Source organism: Aegilops tauschii, chromosome 1 (assembly GCF_002575655.3).
Source record: "Aegilops tauschii subsp. strangulata cultivar AL8/78 chromosome 1, Aet v6.0, whole genome shotgun sequence".
Classification (NCBI taxonomy): domain Eukaryota; kingdom Viridiplantae; phylum Streptophyta; class Magnoliopsida; order Poales; family Poaceae; genus Aegilops; species Aegilops tauschii.
Genome location: NC_053035.3, coordinates 377,463,220 through 377,486,853, shown reverse-complemented (window position 1 = coordinate 377,486,853; position 23,634 = coordinate 377,463,220). Strand labels below are relative to the sequence as shown.

The 23,634-nt window shown below is 51.3% G+C and overlaps 2 protein-coding genes across 2 annotated transcripts; one reads left to right on the top strand and one right to left on the bottom strand.

Annotated features, from left to right (window-relative positions):
* The first annotated feature begins 7,787 nt into the window (after positions 1-7,787).
* LOC109737421 (uncharacterized) lies at positions 7,788-8,641 on the top strand. Its single transcript, XM_020296558.4, has one exon. The coding sequence runs from the start codon at positions 8,093-8,095 to the stop codon at positions 8,408-8,410; it is 318 nt and encodes a 105-aa protein (XP_020152147.1). The 5' UTR covers positions 7,788-8,092; the 3' UTR covers positions 8,411-8,641.
* On the bottom strand, positions 8,582-10,010 carry LOC109737420 (protein VASCULATURE COMPLEXITY AND CONNECTIVITY). Its single transcript, XM_020296557.4, has 3 exons — positions 9,659-10,010; positions 9,369-9,574; positions 8,582-9,294 (listed from the first exon to the last, which is right to left on the bottom strand). The coding sequence occupies exons 1-3, from the start codon at positions 9,752-9,754 to the stop codon at positions 8,859-8,861; spliced, it is 738 nt and encodes a 245-aa protein (XP_020152146.1). The 5' UTR covers positions 9,755-10,010; the 3' UTR covers positions 8,582-8,858.
* Between the last annotated feature and the right edge of the window lie 13,624 nt (positions 10,011-23,634).

Sequence of the window (23,634 nt, the reverse complement as noted above, 5' to 3'; positions counted from 1 at the left end):
ATCAAGCGCCTCCCCACTCACCCTAAAAGCTTGCCTATTCCCAAGGGTTGTGTAAACGGCACAGTTGGGTTACCCACGCCCGTATTAATGAGAATCCCGCAATAAGAGGACACGATCTCTGCTTTGACAAGACGTGCCAATGGCAACCACGTCTCGAAACGTGGAACGGCAGCTGAAAAACTGTTCAAAATAATGACCGGGCAGACGTGATGTCATGTTGCAAAAAGTTGTCAGCGGATTAGACTCGTGGAATATTACACTCTCTGCGGTTGTGTGTACAGGTCCGGATACAATCATTACATCCGAAGACTATCTTGGAGTTCGGAAAAGGGGAAACCCGCCTTGCAATGCCGAATACAAATCTGCGCACCAGACTCCTCGTCATTGAAGCCAGGTTCAGGGGCTACTGAGGGAGTCCTGGACTAAGGGGTCCTCGTCCGGCCTGTTATCCATGGGCTGGACTGATGGGCTGTGAAGACACGAAGGCCGAAGACTGTACCCGTGTCCGGATAGGACTCTCCTTGGCGTGGAAGGCAAGCTTGGCGATCAACTATGAAGATTCCTTTCTATGTAACCGACTCTATGTAACCCTAGATCTCCCCGGTGTCTATATAAACCGGAGAGATTAGTCCGGAGGGGAGATATTCATTACCATAGTCATACAAGCTAGACTTCTAGGGTTTTATCCATTACGATCTCGTGGTAGATCAACTCTTGTAATACTCATATTCATCAAGATCAATCAAGCAGGAAGTAGGGTATTACCTCCATAGAGAGGGCCCAAACCTGGGTAAACATCGTGTCCCCTGTCTCCTGTTACCATCGACCTTAGACGCATAGTTCGGGACCCCCTACCCGAGATCCGCCGGTTTTGACACCGACAGTCGGCGCCGAGGCAAGGGACGACGCCATCGCCTGAAAAGGGCAGCGCCGTCACGACGGGTGCGAAGGTGCTCGACGGAGGAGACGCAGCTCGGCTACGGCGGATACGGTCAGCTCGGCGATGGAAGCCTCGGATGGCGGCGGCGGCGGTCAGCTTGGCGACGGCAAGGATCGCGTGGATGGAGGCATGGCCGTGAAGGTGCTGCAGCCCTCGGCCTGCGCCCATGATGGCAGCTCAAGCCATTCGCACGGGACCCGGAGCACACCGGGTTGTGCTTCTCGCCGGCGAGCATCTACGGCGGTCGGCCTCCGCCTCGGTCTCTGGCTGGGTGCGATGTGTTTCAGAGGAATGGATAAGGAGGGGAAGAAAGAAGTGCGGTCGGGGGATTCGTTCGGAATGAGAAAACTTTTTACCGAACGGTTTCAGTCGCACGTGACCGTGGACTTCCACTTTAAGATCTATGCTCAGATCCGACGATGAAACAGTCGTTCGGCGCGAGACGTCAATAATCTGACGTTCGGCCGTTATCAATTCCGTTTTAATATGGTAACCTAGCAATACATGCATGCATGCGAGTATTTAACCAAAAATTACCACATTTCATGAAAACGTGCCTAGAAACTACCACTTTACAAAATTGTGCCAAAAACTACCACTTTAATACTAATCTGTGGCAAAAAAAACTACCACTTTCAGAAAATGACCAGTTTAGAAGATTTAAACATGTTTATGACAAGTGGGGCCCACCCGTCAGGGCTGACGTGGCAGGAAAGTCAAGATCAGGCACCCATGCTTTTGCCCGGGTTAGCGCGGTCAGAGCGCCAGCCCTTGCAGCAGACCTCTTCAGCTCTTCTACCCGGGCAGGCAGCATAGATAGCCTATCTAAGGTATCTTTGATTAACGTCGGGGGCGGCTTATTGTGAGAAGCGGTGCAGATAATTCATTGAGCGCCGGTATACAGTTGTTCTATCAGCGTATAGGCAGCCTTCAGCTTCTTCTGAACATCTGAGCCCAGATGACTAATGCGAGTTCCTGCATCATTGCAAACATCAGTAAACCGGCAACGCATGGGAAGATATGTTGACAGTATTAAAGGCAAGATGCTTACCAAACACAGCAGCGGTCATAGCATGCACTTGCCGCTTTACACCAGTCAGCTCGTCAACCACCGGGTTAAGAGCGGCTTCTGCGTTTTCAGCCCTTTTCATCAAAGCGGCTTTTTCAGTCTCCCAATCCGCCCGCTCTTTGTTGAAACCCTCTTTCAGTTTCTCCATAGTGCTTAGAGCGCGGGTCAACTCTTCCTTCGCTTTGGAGGCTTCAGCTTGCTGGGTTTTGATGTTCTCTTGCAGATCAACGGTTTGGCGTTCCTTTCTTGCTCAGCTCCGCCTGTAAAGAGACAGATACATAATGAGTTGACAGTACATATTTGAAGTACCAAGCACATAACAAGTTATGCCCTTAGTACTTGGGGGCTAATGCATATTTGCTTTTACTCAGAAATTTTTACAAGTCCCAAGCACAATACAAGTATTAAGCTTGGCACTTGGGGGCTAATGTGTGTTTGCTCAAAAAGCTATTGATACGGGAATTCTTCTACAGTCCCGGTTCATCTTTATAAAGTTAAACCGACCCTTGGGGACTATACCGGCGAAAGAGCAGTATGGCAAATTTTAAGGAACCGGTTCATCTTAACAAGGTAATCCGGTCCCTGGAGGCTAAATAGACAAAGTTAAGTTATGACAAAAGTCCCGGTTTAGATTGGTATCATAAACCGTCACTTGGGGGCTACTAGGAGTCGATAAATTACAATTGGACAAAGGAGAAAAACAGTAGTTACCTCATATCGCTCCTTCATCAAGTTTACCAAACTAGCTACATAGTCACGGCTGGTATACAGACGGTTCAAGAAGCCAGAGTGAATATCTTGAACATTGAGGTGGGCGAAGCTTGATAAAATCGGCATTCCATTTGCCTTTGCCGATAGCAGAGAGATCATCCTTGGCAGTATGCTTTGACAAAGCTACAAGGTTGCCTGGAGTGGAGTGTCCAGTGGCAGTAATCATAACGTCATCATCTTGTTCATCAGCAGCTCTTGCCGGAGTTGGCGGTTTATCAGTGTCCTTAGCTGGACTGACCGGTTTGTCACCAGTTCGGACAGGGCTGGCTGGCCGGTCTACATGACTTGTAGTATCAACTTGCACTTGTTCAGCAAGGAAATCATGGTCTTGAAGCGGCGGATCATGAAGCATTGCCTCAGCGTCGGTTTCTTCCAGATCTGGAGTTGTTTCCGGTTCAGCAGCTACATTATCATCAGCCGTTTTGTTCAACCGAGCTTTCTTGCTGGGTCTTGACTTGGCGTTGCGAAAAGATAGACATAAGGATCATTACAGTATGAAAAGGTAACATATCAAGAATAAAGACATGTGCATAACTCACCCAGGAACTGTTTTGAGGGGTGGAAGCTGTGTGGCCGAAGACTCGCCAGAGGATGAGTGAGAAGTACCCTGATAATTTGAATCAGACGGGTTAAGAGGCTGGCGAAAACAACCTGCTTTTGGGCATGAAGTATCAATGGGATAAGAGACCTCTGATCGGCGTTTCTGAACCGGACTGTTCGGTAAACCGGCGGAGGTAACTACCTGGCCGCTGTGCCGGGTTGTACGGCGAGCTTCGTGCTGCTGCGTCTTCAAAAGAAAGTTTGGGTCTAAATAAGCAAGAGGGTGAGAAAATTTTACTTTCCGGTTTGCTTGACGGATTTTTGTTGTTGGCAGAGGCGGCAGAGCTGCGGGCTTCGTGGAAGACCTGGTGGTGTCGGCTGCTCGGTGGGCTTGCATGGCCATGGCGGCGGAGGTCGCAGTGGTCGGCGGCTTGGCCGGTCGGCGACGACGAAACATGGCCGGTGGCAGCGGCGATGTTCTGTCTGGATCCCGGGGTGGCGGCCCTGGAGGGTGGCGGCTGGTGAAGCTAGGGCTTCCCGTGGCGGCATGGCGTGGTGCAGTCCCTGTCCAAGGCGGATCTGTGACGGCGTGGTTCGGATCAGAGATGGTGATGAGCGCGCGGGATCCATCTCGGCGGCTCTCGCGGCTTGGCGAGGCGGGGTGGGAGCCCTCCTCCTAGGCTCCAGTGGTGGCACACTCAGGCAGTGGCCGGTGCGCCAGGGCTCCTACGGTGGCACTGCTGTTGCGGTTGGTCGCTGGATCTAGACGGCTAGATCTGGGGCTTTGAAGGCAGTCGAGACGGTGCACATGTTGTCGGGTGGATTTCTTGGGACGGATCCGGGTGAAAACCTGGTCTTCGGTCGATGGCCGGAGCCGGTGATGACGATGCCCTTATCCTCGTTTCCTTCATGAAGGCATCATCGAGGTGAAGCTCCCAACTCCACTCAATACCTCCGGGGGAAACCCTAGATCAGCTGATCGGATGTTGGCGGCAATCATGTGTCGTTACCCCCTTGGGGGCGGCATTCTTGGAGGTGCACTCGGCCTCGCGGCACCAGCGGACGGCATCTTTGATGGAGCGGTGCTTCATCCTATACATTGATGGCGACGGATCTCGACGGCATGGTGCAGTGCAGATTCGGAGTTCGATGGGCGAGGATGGACTCGCGCAGGAGGACGATGCTGTCTGACGTTGTGGTGGCGTCGATGGCAGAGAGACCTGGCACGATAGATGCACATTACAACTCTGAAGATGGATTGGTGGCAGGTGGTTGCGGCGGCCTCATACCCGGCAGGTGTCCTGGTTGAGGAGTGCGCCAGACTGGTAAGTGCCCCATACCTGGCAGGCGTCCTGGTTGGGACCTCAGGACTTAGATGTTTAGGTTTCGCTGTGATGTCTGTTTGGTATTAGCCCCAGGCTATCAGCGCCCCTTCATCAACTGAATATGAGTAGCGACAGTTGTTGGTTAAACGGTGGCTTTAGTCTTACTGTTGTATGATTTTGTAAGGTCTTATGTGAATAATTAATAAAGTGGCCGCATGCATCGCCCAGATGCAGAGGCCTGAGGTCCTCCTCCTTTAAGAAAAAAAATCCATGCATTGCAACGGAAGAAGAAAATACCACACGCCTTCGACCCAAAACACAACGCCCTCTGTTTCAATAAAGAGCGCCCCGTCGGTGTCAAGACGTATCCCCCGTCTTGTCCTCTTGTCCTAACCAATTTTTTACTGTACATCCAGACACGTCCAGACAATAAATTCAAAGATTCAGGTCGCCTCGACAGAAAATATTGACAGCGGTTTGAGCAGTTTTGTTTGCATTAAGCAACTACCTCCAAGCAGTCAACACTTTCCAGCATGTCCAAGTAGTCAACACTTCCCTGTGGACAAAAAGGAATATCGCGAGTTCAGTATCCATAGCTCTAACACGTTCTAATGAATGGTAGTCAGATCCTTGGCCAAGAGACATTACTAGGTGCTTGTATGCAGTTTTGACATGATCATGCTTATGCCCCTAAACATTAGCCAAGTGCATGCACTTCTCTTCATATCAAGAGTGGATACTCATTAGCCAAGTTAAGAAGACTACAAAATAACAGTTTTTCTACAGAACTATCCATGTGGATTAAAAAAATTGTGTTATCCATGTGGAATTAAAACATAAGTATAGGGGGTCTCTCTTCCTGTAGAAGCATCAGTGGACATGCTAAAGAATGACGTGTGCTGGAGGCCGATCCACCAATCTTCAAGGCGGATCTCGGGAACAACACGGGCGACGAGCAACACGACGACATGGACATGGATGTGCTCTGTATTAACGGTCAAACAATTTAATTGATAGATACACTTCATTGTAAATTAGGTGCTATGCTTACCAAATAACAATAAAAATCCAAAAATAAATTGGGAACTACTGGGCGGTAAGGGAAGACTGCAGTTCAGCTCCTCATTGATTTTCCTACAAACTGTGTATTGTCAGTTTTTGCACGGAAAGGATTCAGTAATGTATTCCCTCTGTAAAAAAAATATATAAGCGTTTAGATTTCTACTTTAATGATTTAAACATTCTTATATTTATCCGGAGAGAGTACGAACTAGCCTGAAAGTTTTCGTGTACGTCCTAGTGTGTCATTTTTTCCAGATCAAAAGATCCAAGCAACACACCCAGCTGACAGTTAAGTGGAGAGGGAGCTACGAAGCAAGTCAGGGGAGCAGCTCCACTAATCTGACACTAAATAACAAATTTACACATGACTATTAGACTCCTGAACGCTAGATTCCTGAAAAGTATAGGTCATCAAAAGTACAATATGGACACGAATCCAGGCTCATCATCTACACTACTACTCCCTCCGTCCGGAAATACTCGTCGGAGAAATGGTTGTATCTAGACATATTTTAGTTATAGATACATTCATTTTTATCAATTTTTTCTATAAGTATTTCCGGACGGAAGGAGTATTAAAAAAGCAAACGTAAATTCCTCTAAAGCCACATAACAAAATGTACATGGAATAGCCACAACTCTTGGATCAAATCAACTTAAACATATCCGACTGCCTATATTACGCCAATAGTCTGCCATCTATATCGACGTCTCAGATCAAATATTCTGCCAGCAGACGTCGTCTGCCAATGATCCGCGCTCCGCGTCCAGTGATCCGCGCGGCCCCGCCCGCAACTTCGTAATTTTCGGATCGATTCGAGCCGAATCTTGCCTACAGACCCTCTGCTGCACCCTTGCGCCGCTGCTTCCCCCATCCACCCCAAGTCAACCCCGCTTTCGGTCGTTGCTCGCGCTCCTGCAAGCCACCGCCGACCTCCTCAGCTGGTCAGCCGTGCCCAGCGCCCTTCTCCCCCCTTCTCTTTCCCTCTCCTCACTAATCTCTCGCCGTTCCCGTGCTGCAAGACGCCATGACCATGGACCAAAGCTCCACCGGACCTTCCCTCGCGACTGCCAGACTTTCTCCCGACCAGATCACCGCAGCGGCTGCTGTGGCCCGGGCGGCGCCGTCCTATTTGCAGATTTGTGGCCACTTTTTCCTACTAGAGGGTGGCCGCCACTTCCTGGTAGATTAGCGCACAGGGAGGAGGAGGAAGAAGGTGCTGTAATCTTTTAAGCGTTGAACCAGGCAAGGGACACAGGATGATGCATATGAATCACGAGACAAATGTCGACTGAAAAAACAGGATTCTAAGGTTAGGCCCTTTTCTTCGCTAATGTCTGATCCTTTCTCCTTTGCCTCCAGATTTTTTTTCTGGTAGGATATGTACTCTAGAACACCTATGCTAAGCTACGTATTTTGATTGTGAAGATTTGCGATTCTGACAACATATTAACAACATGATCATCGAGGATGAGAGGGATTTGTAGTTGAGTACAACTATGACAATGTTGGTAGCCGTGTGAAGCCTGCCAGGGACGTAGATGAGATCACCGCATTTCTTGAGACCTTCCGGAAGATCGAGAACTGTGATTCACACAACCAACTCCAGCACGATCTTATTGAGCATCGGTGGCAACTCTAGGGGGGGGGGGGGGGGGGGGCTATCCCCATTTTTATTCATTTCTATTCGTGTGAGATTTGAACAATTTGGTGTTGTAATCATTAATTGAATTTGAACATTTATTGTAATGAAAACTATTGTTGTATCGTGAATTGCTTTTCGGGCCATTTATATATTTGTATGTTGAATTTATATTACGATTCCATTTGGTTCATATTATTGAAATGTGTAATTTATTCGATGCTATGTAAAATTTACGGTGCCGCGAGTGTTTCGGCGGAACAGATCGCGAAGTTTTGTCGGCGCCCTTAAATGCGTTTTGCGGGACCTATCTAATGCGACTGGTTTTGAAGATGACCGTTACAAATCAAACCGATTAGTTCGGTGTTGAAATGTGGACTTTCCACTCTTGGATGCAAATGAATAAAGTATCTAGGCCTCTTTAAGGGTTGCTGTTGCCCAACAAAAAAAAAAGTCCATGGGAAGGCACTTAGTTGCTCAGCCCATCTAACCATGGGCTGAGAACCGGCCCTCCCCCTCCGGGGCTCAGGATTCCCGTCCAAATCCGATATTCCGAGCTCTCCAGAAATCTCTTCCCGTTTCCCCCATCCTCTACAAGCACAACGAAGCGATCCATACACATACACTACACCGAGCCATCAAACCAACACTTTATCAGATCGAACGGAACCGAGAACCGAGGCAGCAAGGGATCGCGCGAGAAGAATTCAGAGGAAATCGGCAGCGATCGAGAGGCGCGGCGATGTTCTTCTTCTTCGTGGGCGGCGTGGAGCAGGGCGCGGGGCGGGTGCTCAAGGAGGCGGCCGGGCGGTGCGTGCGCTGCGGCGGCGCGGCCGACCTGGTGGAGACCGAGAAGGTGCTCAAGCTCTTCTTCGTCCCGGCGTGGCGGTGGCCCGGCAAGGACCCCGCCTACCTCTGCCGCGACTGCGGCCTCCTTGCGCCGGGCTCCCTCGGCGGCGGGGAGCTCCTCCCCCGCGCGGGGGCGGGGCAGTGCGGCGCGTGCAGCCGCGCCGTCGAGCCGCAGTTCCGGTTCTGCCCCTTCTGCGGCTCCGCGCTGTGAAGTGATGGATGCGCGTTGCAGGCGACCGCCCAGAGAGGAACAGAGTTACAGAGGTGATGGTGCTCTCTCTCTCAACTCTGAAGACAGTAGTACTACTAGGTTTGTGCAGCAGAGTTATCAGTAAGCTTTTTTTGGTTTTGCCAAAATTGTGCTGCCGTGCGTCCATGTAAATGTGGTGAAATGTTTGTAATAAACGAAATCGATAAAATTCGTCGCATCATCGGCGAATCACACCACACAAAATCTCAAAGCTCAATTTGCACTTCCAAGCAGAGACGATCATCATTCACCACAACGGGAACAGCCTACGAGCCGTGACCCGTGTGGTGATTTACGCAGCAGAATGCTACTAGAGACAGAAGAACATAGCACGCCTGCACATAGGCCAGTGATCAATCTACACGGCTTGCCCGTATCCTTGACCCTGAGGGGGAGCAGCGGGCTGGAATCAGTGTCCGTGCCCGTACCCCTGAGCAGGAGGAGGGTACTGTCCATACCCCTGCGCGTTTGGAGGGGGCGGGTACTGCCCGTACCCCTGCGCGTTCGGAGGCGGAGGGTAGTGCGCGTACGGCGCCTGCCCGTACATCGGAGCAGGGTGACCCATCGCGATCCCGTCGGGCTTGGGCTCGCCCGCCGACGACGGCCCCGCCACGGCCCCCGGGTATCCTGGCACAGCAGCAGCCGCCGCCGCCGCCGTGGCCGCAGCGGCGCGAAGCAAGAAGTAGGACTTGATCCCGAGCACGGTTGCGATGATGCTCAGGATGGCCGCCCTCCTGAACACGCCGTCCCTGACGAAGTAGCACCCCGTGTTGACCTCGCGCGTCACCGGCGCGTTCCACGCCGCGCCCTGCACGAAGTAGATCTCCGCGATCACCGTCGCCACCCTGCACGGACACACACAGCATATTCATCGGTCGTCGTCGTCGCCTGGATCGAATCGGAAGGAAGCTGAGCTCACCATGAGAGGACGGCGAAGACGACGCCGATGTTCCGCCTGGACGCGGAGAAGGCGGCGCCCCGGGGCTTGCAGCAGCCGCAGCAGCGGCCGGCGGCCGAGACGGTGATCTGGGCCGCCAGCAGCAGGAGCGCCGCGACCAGCCCCAGCGCGAACGCCGGGTTGCCGGGGTACACGCACTCGGTCTTGGACACCCCGATGTCATTCCGCTGCGCGCCGCAAGCACAAGCATCCCGATGTCAGCTCAGTTTCTTTGAGATCGGATGGATGGATGAACACGAGCGTGTACTTACCTCGAGCTTGGTGCCCTCGGCGATGAACCCCAGCACGGCGCTTCCGACCCCGAACAATCCTACCACGACGGACAGGACGATCACGCTCGTCTCCATTTCTCCAGTAATCTTTGAGCCGATGTCTCCCAGACCGAGAGGCTGTGAGACGGATGGGCGTAGACTTGAGAGGCGTGATCAAATGCAAATGGCCTGATGCCTTAGGTAGAGGACGCTGATGAGGTCGTCTCGTCAAGCTATTAGTTTTTTCTTCACGCGTATTCTTTGCCCATAAACAACCATTGTTACGGGCACCTTCCTGGCACCGGCTGGTGGGGAAAGCGAGGTCAAGATCACTGACGATCACGCCTAGTCGTATGCGGAAAGATCAACGCGCGACATGTCTGATATCATAGCTTATCAGTGAAGAAAATGACGTGGTTACTTCGATGCCAACTTGACCGGCTAGCATAGGGGACACGTACGTAAGCTCACGACTTGTTAGTCGTGAATTCGTGCTCCGATTCGCAGCGCTGGTAGATTTTTTAATGAAGCATTTCGCAGTGAAGGCCAATGCTTGGTCTTGGGGTAAAAGATAGGTTGGGTGGCGCGCACGCAGCCCTCGCGGACTGCTTAATCAAAGGACGCCAAACTTTTCTTTTTTCGAATATAAAAGGACACCTAACTTTACCTGACAAGCTAGCGATAACAAAGATTCTCAAAAAAAAAAAAAAAAAACTAGTGATAACAAATGATGTGTGGTATTGTGGTGCACCTACTAGGCTACTAGCTGATGGCAAAGTCAACTAGCAACGCAAGACGTGCATTTGTCAGGTTTAAGGATGCTGGCCGCTGATTACGACATTTTCGGAAGCCGATATGCTGTGTGCACTTTGTATAGAACATGATGAGCAGGCGGCCGGCCGATGCCTTGAACCAATAATGCTCTCTGCTGGATGGTGTCAAACAGTTCGCAGAATGTACCACGGCACTGTTCGTCACCATACCAATCAGGCTAGTCAACTCTGGCAAAGTTCTCTAGTGCTCTTGCCTACCGACTGTTGCGTTTCCTGAACTTGAACGACATAAGAGCAACTCTAGCAAATCATCATCAACTTGCATTTCCAATATCCCCGCAAAAGAAAACACCTTGGATTTCCAATATAGTTTTGCGTGCATTCCCAAAAAATGGCTCCGGACCTTAATGAAAACTCAGATTGCCGCAGCTTCTAAACAATGTTCCTCTTACTTTTCCGTACACTTTTTCTTCTGATAAAGAGGGCTCCCCCTACGATTTCATTTATCAAAAACTATAATGTCTAAGCAGAATAAAATAAAATAAAATAAAAGATAACATCGCTAGAGAATGCACTAGAATGCCTAAACTAGCAAGCTGAAGATAAGACCAACTGAAGAATCACATGGCTTCAGCAGGCACCAAGGCGACGGAAGGAACATTTGGAACATTGCTTATCACAGGAGTTTAAACGCAGTAAACTACTCCCTGTTATTGCATTTTTCTAATGAGGAGATTATAAATAATGCAAACCAATTGGGAGTTTCACTCGGGGATTCATATAGTGAGGTTTCCAAGCCGGTGAATGACTTGTTAGATTTGGAGGCGGAGCGTGCCTTAGAAACTATTCGTAATATTGCCGCGGTTAAACCAATGAATGACAATGAGATTGATGCATTAGGGGTTAGAGTGCTCGATAATATGTGTGTGGATCTAGCACCATCCAATCATGAGTCTGAGGACGATGATATGCCCATAGAGAACGCAGTTTTTTGTTCCAATGAGCCCGGTTATGAGGATCGGGAGTCAGGACCAAGTAAACCTAAGCGTAAGTGGAAACGGAAAATTTATCCCGATTCTGCAGTTCGTCGGAGTGCTAGGATTCGGACTACTAAAAAATTTCATGACGAGTGATGAAAGGAATCTTTTGGAATAGCAGAGGTCTGAAAGACTTGGCTAAAAGAAGGTTTCTTGCTGAGGCTTCTTTGGAGCATCGTTTAGATTTTATTGCTCTATCGGAAACTGGTAGAGACAACTTTGCGCCCCAGTTCCTTTCCTCTCTTGCGGGTGGGGTTGATTTTGATTGGCATTGCCTCCCTCCGCGAGGAAGATCGGGTGGTATCTTGCTGGGTGTGAGATGCGATTCGCTTGAAGTTCGGAGTGTAGTGATGGGTGACTTCGCCGTTAAGTTTCGAGTCAGGTCTAAGGTTGATGGTTTTAACTGGGCGTTGGTGGCGGTTTATGGTGCCGCACAACCCGAGCTGAAACCGGAATTTTTGGCGGATCTTGTTCGGATTTGTGGGTCCGAGCAGCTTCCAATCTTAGTTGGGGGTGACTTCAACATCATTAGGAGGAGAGAGGAGAAGAATAATGATAATTTTGACGGCAGATGGTCGTTTATGTTCAATACTATTATAGAGAGCTTGGATCTGAGAGAGATAGAACTTTCTGGTAGAAAGTTTACCTGGGCTAACTCTCTGCCCAACCCGACTTACGAAAAGCTTGATCGCGTTCTTGCGAGTGTGGAGTGGGAACAGAAGTTCCCGCTTGTGACGGTTCAAGCTCTTTCACGGGGTTTTTCTGACCACACACCCCTGTTCGTTGACTCATGGGAGCCGAACCACGTGGGAAACAAAAACACCTTTTCTTTTGAGATGGCCTGGTTCGAACGCGAATGATTCCTAGACCTGATCGCTAGGGAATGGGCGAAGGGTGTAGGCGGTAGGACTGCGGTCGAGCGTTGGCAAAATAAGATTAGGAGTTTGAGAAGTTTCTTACGGGGCTGGGCTAAGCACCTTAGTGGGGTATATAAGGTTGAGAAGGACAGGCTCCTCTCTCTTATACAGAATCTGGATGTTAAGGCTGAATCAACGATTCTGCTGCCTGCTGAGCTCCAGGTTAAAACTGACGCAGAGAAGAGGTTGAAAGAACTTCTCCGCGAAGAAGAATTGAAGTGGGCTTTGCGGGCTAAGGTTCGCAAAGTGGTCCAAGGGGACGCGAATACTCAATTCTTTCATCTGATTGCTAATGGTAAGCACAGAAAGAAGAGAATTTTCCAACTTGAGCAAGATGAGGGCACTATTTTAGGACAGGATAACCTAAAAACATATATAACCGAGTATTATAGGCAGTTGTTTGGCCCTCCGGAGGATAATTGTGTATCTCTCGATGAGTCCAGAACTGAGGATGTGCCTCAACTCTCGGCAGCTGAAAATGATATTCTGGTTGCCCCATTTTCGGAGAAGGAGGTGTTTGATGCTATAGCACAGTTGAAAAATAACAAGGCTCCCGGACCGGATGGATTTCCGGTGGAGTTCTACAAAAAGTGCTGGCATATTATTAAGGGGGATTTGCTACCTATGTTTCATGATCTGTTCTCTGGACAGCTTCAATTATTTCACTTGAACTTTGGAACTATCACACTGCTTCCGAAGAAGACGGATGCTGTGAGAATTGAGCAGTTCAGGCCGATCTGCCTTCTCAATGTTAGTTTTAAAATCTTCACCAAGGTCGGGACCAATAGGCTCACACAGATTGCGCATTCCGTGGTGCAGCACTCCCAAACCGCTTTCATGCCGGATCGCAACATCCTTGAAGGGGTGGTCGTCCTTCATGAAACACTCCATGAAATCCATTCCAAGAAGTTAGATGGTGTCATTTTTAAGGTGGATTTCGAGAAAGCGTACGATAAGGTTAAATGGCCCTTTCTCCAACAGGCATTGCGTATGCAAGGTTTTGATGAAGCCTGGCGACGCCAGGTTGAATCATTTACGCAAAAAGGGAGTGTGGGAATTAAAGTGAATGACGATATTGGTCATTACTTCCAGACACATAAAGGCCTAAGACAAGGAGATCCGATGTCCCCTATCTTGTTTAACATTGTGGTTGATATGTTAGCCATCTTGATAGGAAGGGCTAAGGAGAATGGTCAAGTGGGTGCCTTGGTACCTCATCTGGTTGATGGAGGTGTATCCATCCTTCAGTACGCTGATGATACAATCATCTTTATGGAGCATGACCTGGCCAAGGCAAGAAATATGAAGCTGGTGTTATGCCTTTTCGAACAATTGACTGGGTTAAAGATTAACTTTCATAAGAGCGAGCTGTTCTGCTTTGGTAGAGCCAAAGACGAACAGGAAGCTTACCGGCAATTGTTTGGGTGCGATTTGGGGGATTTACCTTTCTCTTACCTAGGTATTCCAATCCACCATAGAAAGCTGACCAATAGAGAATGGAAGTGCATTGAAGACCGGTTCGAGAAGAAACTGAGTTGCTGGAAGGGCAAGCTCATGTCATATGGAGGCCGATTAATTTTGATTAATTCGGTGCTCACGAGTATGCCTATGTTTCTCTTATCGTTCTTTCAAGTCCCAGTTGGTGTTAGGAAAAGACTGGACTTTTATCGATCGCGTTTCTTTTGGCAAGGTGATGATCTAAAAAGAAAATACAGACTTGCAAAATGGGATATCATCTGTAGACCGAAAGACCAAGGGGGTATTGGTATTGAGAATCTTGAAGTCAAGAACAAATGCCTTCTTAGCAAGTGGCTGTGGAAGCTTTCTTTTGAGACTGATGCCATGTGGGCCCAAATCCTTCGCAGCAAGTACCTACAGACAAAGTCCTTGTCTCAGGTCACAGTCAGGCCAAATGACTCGCCGTTCTAGAAAGGCCTGATGAAAGTCAAACAATCTCTGTTTAATAGGACAAAGGTTGTTATTGGCAACGACGCTAGTACACGATTCTAGGAGGATACTTGGCTCGGTGAGACACCCTTGGCCATTCAATATCCGTCTTTATATCGTATTGTTCAACGACGTGAGGTGTTCGTTGCTACGGTGTTTCAATCCAACCCCCTTAATATTCAGTTCAGACGGTCGTTAGTGGGCAATCGTTGGGAAGAATGGCTCCGTCTAGTTCGGAGACTAATGGATGTCCATCTTTCTCAACAACCCGATGAATTGCGCTGGAAACTGACTAGGTCTGGAGTTTTCACGGTTAAATCAATGTATATTGATGTGATTAATTCGAGCTCCATTCCTACCTCCAAGCATGTTTGGGCTGTCAAAGTTCCTTTGAAAATAAAAGTGTTTATGTGGTTTGTCCATAAACAGGTTATTTTAACCAAGGATAACTTGATTAAGCGTAATTGGACAGGACCTACGAGGTGTAGCTTCTGTGATCGGGACGAGACGATCAAGCATCTCTTTTTTGATTGCCCGCTGGCCAGAGTTCTTTGGCAGACGGTTCACATTGCTTTTAATATTACTCCACCGAATTCTGTCACTACGTTATTTGGGACATGGCTCACTGGGGTTGAGCCTGAATTAGCGAGACACATTCGTGTTGGAGTTTGCGCTTTGTTGTGGACTATCTGGACTTGCAGAAATGATTTGGTTTTTAACAGAACATCACGTATTCATTTTTGCAGGTTATTTTCCGAGCCACGGCCATGATCCGTTCATGGTCGCTACTCACTCCGATGGTGGCCAGGGAGCATTTGGTTACTGGATCTATCCGCTGGGAGATGGTAGCTCGGGATATCTTCAACCGGTTTGGATGGCGGTCATGTAATAGGATAGGCAATTAGTTTACCTATCTATATTTAGCCAGCCGGTTGTGGCGTCTTATCTTGGCTAGTCTGTGTGTCCAGCCTCTTTTGCTCTGTGTGAGCTGTCTTTTTATTACTTTTCAGTCGGAGACTTTGGAACCTTGTTGGAACCTTTTCTTTCGTTAATAAGATGGCCGTATGCATCACTCTGATGCAGAGGCCGGGGAGATCCCCCTTTTCGAAAAAAAACTTAAGCTACTCCCTTTCATCCATATTAATTGACGTACACTTAGTACAAGACAAAGTGACTTCCCCCTATCAAAATGTAAGACGCTTTTTGACACTATAATAGTGTCAGAAAACATCTTATATTTGATATGGAGGAAGTACATAGCAAGGACCAAAAGTGTCGCCTGTTGAACATGTGTACATGTACGTAGGTCTGGGTTCTGCATATGCAGTACCTGTAGTATCTGTCTCCCTCTGTATGTACGTGTATCTTAGGAGACAAGATACCGGTCGCATACCTTGTACCTATATATATGTGCCTAGTGCACGATCAATCAATTATCGATGCACCAAATCATTCTCTACATGGTATCTATCGCAAGTCGATCTTCTAGCTTCCGCTAACCCTAGCCGCCGCCTCGGGCCGCCACCGCCGCCGCGACCTCCCGCCGCCGCCGCCGCCGCCCCAAGCCGCCGCCACCACCCCTCCTCCCCGCGCGCCACCTCCCACCGCGCGCCTCCATGCCGCGCCGCCCCTTCCCGCCGCGCCGCCTGCCTCCCGCCGCCGTGCCGCCTCTCCTTAGCCGCGCCGCCGCCTCCCTCCCCACGATCTATCGCCATGTCTTCCAACGCCTCCACCTACTCCAACCCCTTCGCCGTCGACCCTCCGAGATCCGCGACATCAACGTCCATGCCCGCGTCCCCGTGACCCTCGACGCCTCCAACTCCACGTACTTCGCGTGGAAGACGTACTTCACGCTGCTCTTCCGCGAGAACAATCTCGTGGATCACGTGGATGGCACCGTAGACTCCCGCACCATGGTGGCCGACGCCGAGTGGACCGCGATCGACGCCACGATCATCCGGTGGTTCTTCATCACCATCTCCAAGGACTTGTTCCACACGGTCGTGAGTGCCGGCGACGACGCCCGCGCCCTGTGGGTCAAGCTGAACGGCCTCTTCACCGACAACCAGCTTCAGCGCCGCGTTTTTCTGCAGCAGGAATTTTTTGACTGTCACCAGGATGAACAGTCCATTGATGACTACTGCCGCCGCCTGAAGACGTTGGCGGACGAGCTCCGTGACATTGGAGCCAAGGTGGACGACGACCTCCTCCTCAGCACGCTCACCGCCGGCCTCAACGAGGACTTCGGCAACGCCGCCTCTAACCTCACCTTGATGCCGGAGCCCTCCTTCCCCAAGTTTGTGGCGTACTTGAGGTTGGAGGAGCGCCGGATGAAGGGGGTCAAGAAGCGTGTGCAGCACCACGCCCTCGCCGCCGGCACCTCCCGCGGCGCCCCTCCACCGACCGCCCCACCCGCGCCGCGCCAGCAGCCGCCGCCACCAGCGCCTCCGGGGTACTTCCCCCTCCCGCCCGCGCCTCCCGCCCTTCCCGCTGCCCCCCAGCAGCCGGGTGGCGGGCGCCGGGGCAACTGCCGCAGGGGCGGCCGCAAGCAGCAACAGGCGCCGGGGGGGGGGGCGTCAGTCGCAGCAGGTGACTCCCCCATGGACGTACGGCACCAACCCGTGCACCGGCGTCGTCCACGCCTACTCCATGCCGGTCCCTCGGGCTCCGGGCATCCTTGGGCCCCGCCCGGCGGGTCACCAGGCCCTCTTCGCCGCGCCGAACGCCGCTCCCTAGAGGTCCGCGCCGGCGCCCGCCTACGGGTCCGCGCCGGCCTATGGCGCCGCCGCCACGCCGGCCTATGGGATCGCGCCCTCCTACGGCGCCGCCGCTGCTCCGGCCTTCGGGGCTGCTCCCGCGCCGGCCTACGGCGGGTTCTACCCTCCTCAGGCGCCGCCGCCGTGGGACCCGGCCTTGCTCGCCGCACTGCACTCCGCCCCGTCACCGAGCTCCTATGGTGGCGGTGGTGACTGGTACATGGACTCGGGCGCCACTGCTCACATGACTGCTCATCCCGGTAACCTCACATCTGCCACTCCCGTTCATACTCCCACCCGTATCACCGTTGGTAATGGTTCCTCCCTACCCATTACTCACGTCGGTCATATGTCTTTTCCTTCTACTTCTACTCCTATGCATATGTCTAATGTTCTTGTGTCTCCTGACTTAGTCACTAATCTTGTTTCCGTTTGTCGCCTTACTCGTGAGAATCCTATAACTGTTGAATTTGACGATATCGGTTTTTCTGTGAAGGACGCCCGTACACGGATGGTGCTCCACCGATGTGATAACCCGGACGAGCTTTATCCAGTGCATCCCTCCGGCGCCACCACCACCCGTCGCCCCGCCGCCTTCGCCGCCAGTGTCGATCTTTGGCATGCCCGTCTCGGTCATCCCAACTCCACCGCTATGCGTCAGATTCTTCAAAGTTTTTCTTTCTCATGTAATAAAGTCGACGATCACTCTTGCGAGGCTTGCCGTCTTGGCAAGCACGTTCGTCTTCCCTTTAGTGAGTCTACAAACATTTCCACCTTTCCGTTTCGGTTGTTGCATAGTGATGTTTGGACGTCCCCGGTTGCTAGCAACACGGGCTATTTATACTATCTGGTGATATTAGATGATTTTACTCATTATGTGTGGACCTTCCCTCTCCGTCGCAAGTCCGACGCTCTTGCCACACTCACCGCTTTTTATTCATATGTCACCACACAGTTCGGTCGTCCTATTCTCGGCTTGCAAACTGACAACGGCAAGGAGTTTGACAACGTCGCCGTCCGCAATTTACCTGCGTCCCACGGCACCATCTTTCGCCTCACCTGCCCCTACACGTCTCAGCAGAATGGTCGCGCCGAGCGCGTCCTTCGCACGCTTAACGACTGTGTCCGCACGTTGCTCTTCCACTCCTATGTGCCTACTCGGTTCTGGCCGGACGCGCTCGCGACCGCCAACCTCCTCATTAACATTCACCCTTGTCGTTCCCGCTGGAACTACACCCCTCACCAGCTCCTCTTCGGTGCGGTTCCATCTTATGATGGTCTTCGCATTTTCGGGTGTCTCTGTTATCCTAGCACCGCATCCATTGCTCCTCACAAACTCGCGCCCCGGTCCCTTCCTTGCATCTTCCTTGGCTATCCTCCCAACACCAAAGGTTACCGGTGCTATGATCCAGTCTCCCACCGCGTTTTCACTTCGCGGCATGTGTACTTTGATGAGCTCGTGTTCCCGTTTCAGCAGGTACCGTCACCTTCGGAGTCTCCTGCGGCGCAGTTCGCCCCTGCCTCCACCTTTGGCGGACCGCCCAGCCGCGCCCCGGGTCCGGCCCTGCCCGCGCTCCCCGCGCCGGCGGCTCCTGGCGCTGCGGCCCCAGCCGCGGCCCCCGACGCAGCGGCCTCCTCGGCCGCCTCCGCGGCCCCCGACGCCGCGACCCCCGTCGCCGTGGCCTCCTCGGCCGGCCCCGCCGCGGCCCCCGCCGTGGCCCCCGTCGCCGCGGCTCCCTTGGCGGCTCCCGTCGCCACGGCTGCACCCCTCCCCGGTGTGGTCACTCGGGCTCGGACTGGGACCCTGCGTCCCAGCACGCGCTATCCGTCGGACGAGTACGCATGCGTGGCTTCTACCTCGACGCCGTCACCGCTCCCCACCTCCGCTCGCGCAGCCCTTCGGGATCCGAACTGGCTAGCTGCGATGCGTGAGGAGTTTGACGCCCTGCAGCGCAACCGTACGTGGCAGCTTGTCCTGCGGCCACCCCGTGCCAATTTCATCACTGGCAAGTGGGTCTTCCGCCACAAGACTCGTCCCGACGGTTCTCTCGAGCGCTACAAGGCGCGTTGGGTGGTGCATGGTTTTCGCCAGCGCGCCGGCGTGGACTTCACCGACACCTTCGCCCCGGTTATTAAACCGGGCACGATTCGCGCCGTTCTCTAGCTTGCTGTTTCTCGCGCTTGGCCTGTCCACCAGCTCGATGTGTCTAATGCTTTCTTGCATGGCCATCTCGACGAGCAGGTGTTCTGTCAGCAGCCGACTGGTTTCGTCGACACCGACTATCCGGACCACGTGTGCTTGCTCTCCCGTTCTCTCTACGGGTTGAAGCAGGCACCTCGGGCCTGGTACCAGCGGATCGCGGCCTTCCTCCAGCAACAGGGGTTCCGGTCCACACGGTCCGATGCCTCCCTGTTTGTCTACCACCAGGGCCACGCCACCGCGTACCTCCTCCTGTACGTCGACGACATCATCCTGACTGCGTCCTCGCCAGCGCTTCTTCAGCAGATCACAGCTCGCCTCGGCACCGAGTTCGCCCTCAAGGACTTGGGGGCTCTTCACTACTTCCTCGGCATCGAGGTAGTGCGCCGGGCTACTGGCTTCTTTCTGCACCAGCAGAAGTACGCCTATGAGCTTCTGGAGCGCGCGGGCATGCTTAATTGCAAGCCTGCTTCCACGCCTGTCGATACGAAGGCTAAGGTGTCCGCCGTCGAGGGCTCTCCGGCGTCCGACGCTCCCTTCTACCGCTCCATCGTCGGTGCGCTTCAGTACCTCACACTGACGCGTCCGGACATTCAGTATGCTGTCCAGCAGGTGTGCCTTCACATGCATGCTCCTCGTGACACCCATTGGGCTCTCGTGAAACGTATACTTCGGTACATACGTGGCACCACAACCATGGGTCTCACCCTGACGGCCTCGCCCGACACCAGCCTTGTCGCCTACTCCGACGCCGACTGGGCTGGGTGTCCCGACACTCGACGCTCCACTTCCGGCTACTGCGTCTACCTCGGGCCCTCTCTGATTTCGTGGTCGTCTAAACGACAACCCACGGTCTCACGATCGAGCGCCGAGGCCGAGTATCGGGCCGTGGCCAACGCCGTCGCGGAGTGTTCCTGGCTACGACAGCTCCTCCAGGAGTTGCTATGTGAGGTCACCAAGGCGACGCTCGTCTACTGTGATAACGTCTCCGCAGTGTACCTCGCTGCCAACCCTGTCCATCACCGATGGACGAAGCACATCGAGCTCGACATCCACTTCGTCCGGGAGTACGTCGCACTTGGTCGTGTTCGTGTTCTACATGTGCCCACCGATCAGCAGTTCGCCGATGTGATGACGAAGGGACTACCCACCTTGACTTTCGAGGGTTTTCGGTCCAGTCTTTGCGTCACCGGCGACGCTTCGACTGCGGGGGGGTGTTGAACATGTGTACATGTACGCAGGTCTGGGTTCTGTATGCAGTACCTGTAGTATCTGTCTCCCTCTGTATGTATGTGTATCTTAGGAGACAAGATACCGGTCGCACCCCTTGTACCTATATATATGTGCCTAGTGCACGATCAATCAATTATCGATGCACCAAATCATTCTCTACATCGCCTTCGAATCAACTCAAAAACTTCATTGTATCCTGAGCACCCCAACGCGCCACCCTGGAGCAACACAATAAACCATTTGCGCACCAACTTTTGAAATTCAACCATACTTCATACATATATTACATACTGAATGAATACTAGTTCATAGTCAGCATGATCCAAGGTCGAAGGGAACCTCCTCCTCTATGGCATGGCGGCGGGCCTTGGTGCGAGATTCGTCAAGGGTCCCCTAGAGCTCGAGGTGCTCCAGAGCTCGGTGCAATGGTGCGGCAGTAGGCACGTGCAGTCTCGACAATCCAAATGGAGTCATGGGACTACACCATCATGATTTCCACCCTCCTCGTCTCTCCTCAAGGGCCCTCTAGGCGTGGTCCCCTAGGCTAAGCCAACAAGCATGAGTCGGAGGAGTCCTCCTTGTCCCCGTTGTTGTCATCATCGACATCCGCGGCGGCGGCATAATCCCGCTCTACCCAAATCTCATTCTTAGTTGGAGGAGAAGGAGGGTTGCAGGAGGAAGAGCTCGCCTCAAGTGAGCGGTTGAACCGCACAATCATGTGGCTAGCGACACAACAAGCCTTCGACGACATGGGTAGGCTACAGATCTAGCGACGATGGGTGGGAGGCGGAAGGGAGCAGAGTTGTGGGTAGAGGAGAGGAGTCAGCAGTGATGAAACTTGGCGGGAAAGACCGCGTGTGGGAAGCGAGCCCGGGTAGGGAATGCGCCGCCACCGGCAATGAATAGGTGAGTTTCTCGATGGCAAATATGCCTAAGGGAGTTGTATGGACGGGGACACCATTAAATGAGAGCGAAGATGGCACTACAAGCTCCCTCCACCCAAATGATTGGGTTTAGAGGGCACCCCCCCCCCCCCCCCCCCCGCGTTCACCAAACCTTAAAATATGAAGGATACACCCCAATTTTTGGAGGTATAGTGAATATACTAGAGTGAGTTTTTCACTCCTAATCTTTATATTATGTATTATTAGTTCTATATCGATAATACCGTAGTTTGTCTAACAAAATGTACGATTGTCTGGACCTTGGTATCCAAGTTAACATATGAATCAAATTTACAAAAACTCTATTCTTGCCGGGTGGAATCTCTCCCTAATGATGGAGTTCTTGGTGGTGAAATAAGTGATCTTATAAGTGGAGGAATCCGGGATTGATCCAAGTGAAGCAATTCCTTCTGGATCTCCCCTCTTCTCTTCTCTTCTGCTGTGGTGATGTTTTATTCACCTCTCGTCTGTCTAATGTCTCTATACCTTCACGAATGTTGGAGGGCTAGAAGAGGCAGTGGCGCCGCCAGCTGGTAGAAGAGATCTAGTATGAGTGCCTACACTCGTAAGAGTATCCGGATTCACTTTTGTTGGTTTCACGTCAACAGGGAAAGTTTCTTATCACCCCTCTATCTACTTGAAGTCTCAAATACGGTGTTAACTTTCTCCAAATATATATGATCCTGCAATCAAAGCACCTAACCAAGATTTATATGTTTTCAACAAATATGGAATGAAGTACGAGCGAAAATCGGCAAAAACCCACGATATAAAATAGAGAGATCATCTACTTTAGAAATAGCATCACGAAAAACTTAAATAATCTTAAGTGTAAAGTAAATAAATGAGGATTTGAAACCCTCCTCCCCCCCCCCAAAAACATTTTCCTATTTGACTTGGATATAGAGTTATGATGTTGCTAGTACGAAATGAAGGGGCGGGGGGGGGGGGGGGATGCAAAAACAACTGGGGAACACATTTGGCATTTGAGTTAACTCCCCATGCACACCGGGGTGTGTGTGTGTGGGGGGGGGGGGATTTAATCACTTCGCCACAAACGAGAACCTGAATAATCTGAACTACTCCCTTCGTCTTTGTGTGCAAGTCACTTTGTTTTTTGTGTCAAACTTTGACTTATCATTTTGCTAAACAAAATATGAGTTATATGTCATAAAAATACCATCAAAACGATCTTTGAAATGTGCATCCATTGACATGCTTTTTGTGGCATGTAATTCATATTTTGTTGGTAAAATTAATGGTCAAAGTTAGACCTACAAATATGAAGTGGCCTTGTATAAAAAATGGCGGGGTAGTTGAGGATTTGACACCCACATCTTGTATTTCAGAAGGATCTAAGGTTACATTGATTCTACAAAGATGAATAAGGAAAACACAAAATCATCACCCGCCTTTGTGATTCTAGAAACATGAATAGGGAAAACACAAAATCATCACCTGCCTTTGTGTGCGGGCTTAATCAATGACCAAATACGAGAACGGCAACACAAGGAAATCAACGCAAATACCCTAAGGACTGCATCAAAGCATGAACGAAAACCACCATCAAACCCAATAGATAAAAAAACTTGTTATAGGGGGAAAATAAACCTCTAAACCCTAGAACTCCACCCAACCGAGAAACGAGAGGGGAGAAGAACCGAGGAAGCGAAGCAGAAATGACACCAAGTCTGCACTAGTATAGTGCTACTGATAACGGGTGTCATAACCTAAAAAACAACAATTCGAAATGTCTAAAAAGAAACTACGAAAGCAGCCCAAGAACCTTAGAAAATTAAATTAAAAAAAGAATGTTCAAACCTCCTCATGCATGAATCGTGACAAGAACAAACCAACGACCATGAATTCGACTTACTTACACGCAAAAATAGAAAAAAGGACCGCCTATACAGCAGGCGCCTAAAAAATGTTTCGCGTTAGTCACATTCAATCATGTCCGTTAGATCTCCGTCCAACAGTTTAAAGGTCGTCTCCCCCCTCCCGGTATCTTCGAGAACGCATGATCCAATCCAGCAGCCCTCACACAACCGTCCTCGGACCCATCCCTAACCACCGGCCTCTACTACCCGCAGCCGGCGGGCGCTACCATGTGCCACCTCACCACCCCACCCTTCCCTCAACCTCCCCCACCGTCGTGCTACACATTGC

Excerpts from the sequence above, each read along its gene's own strand:
- LOC109737421 (XM_020296558.4), top strand. The coding sequence starts at position 8,093 with ATGTTCTTCTTCTTCGTGGGCGGCGTGGAGCAGGGCGCGGGGCGGGTG.
- LOC109737420 (XM_020296557.4), bottom strand. The coding sequence starts at position 9,754 with ATGGAGACGAGCGTGATCGTCCTGTCCGTCGTGGTAGGATTGTTCGGG. Across the intron at positions 9,575-9,658 it reads CCGAGGGCACCAAGCTCGAG|CGGAATGACATCGGGGTGTC; the intron begins GTAAGTACACGC and ends TGCGGCGCGCAG. Across the intron at positions 9,295-9,368 it reads GTCTTCGCCGTCCTCTCATG|GGTGGCGACGGTGATCGCGG; the intron begins GTGAGCTCAGCT and ends GTGTCCGTGCAG.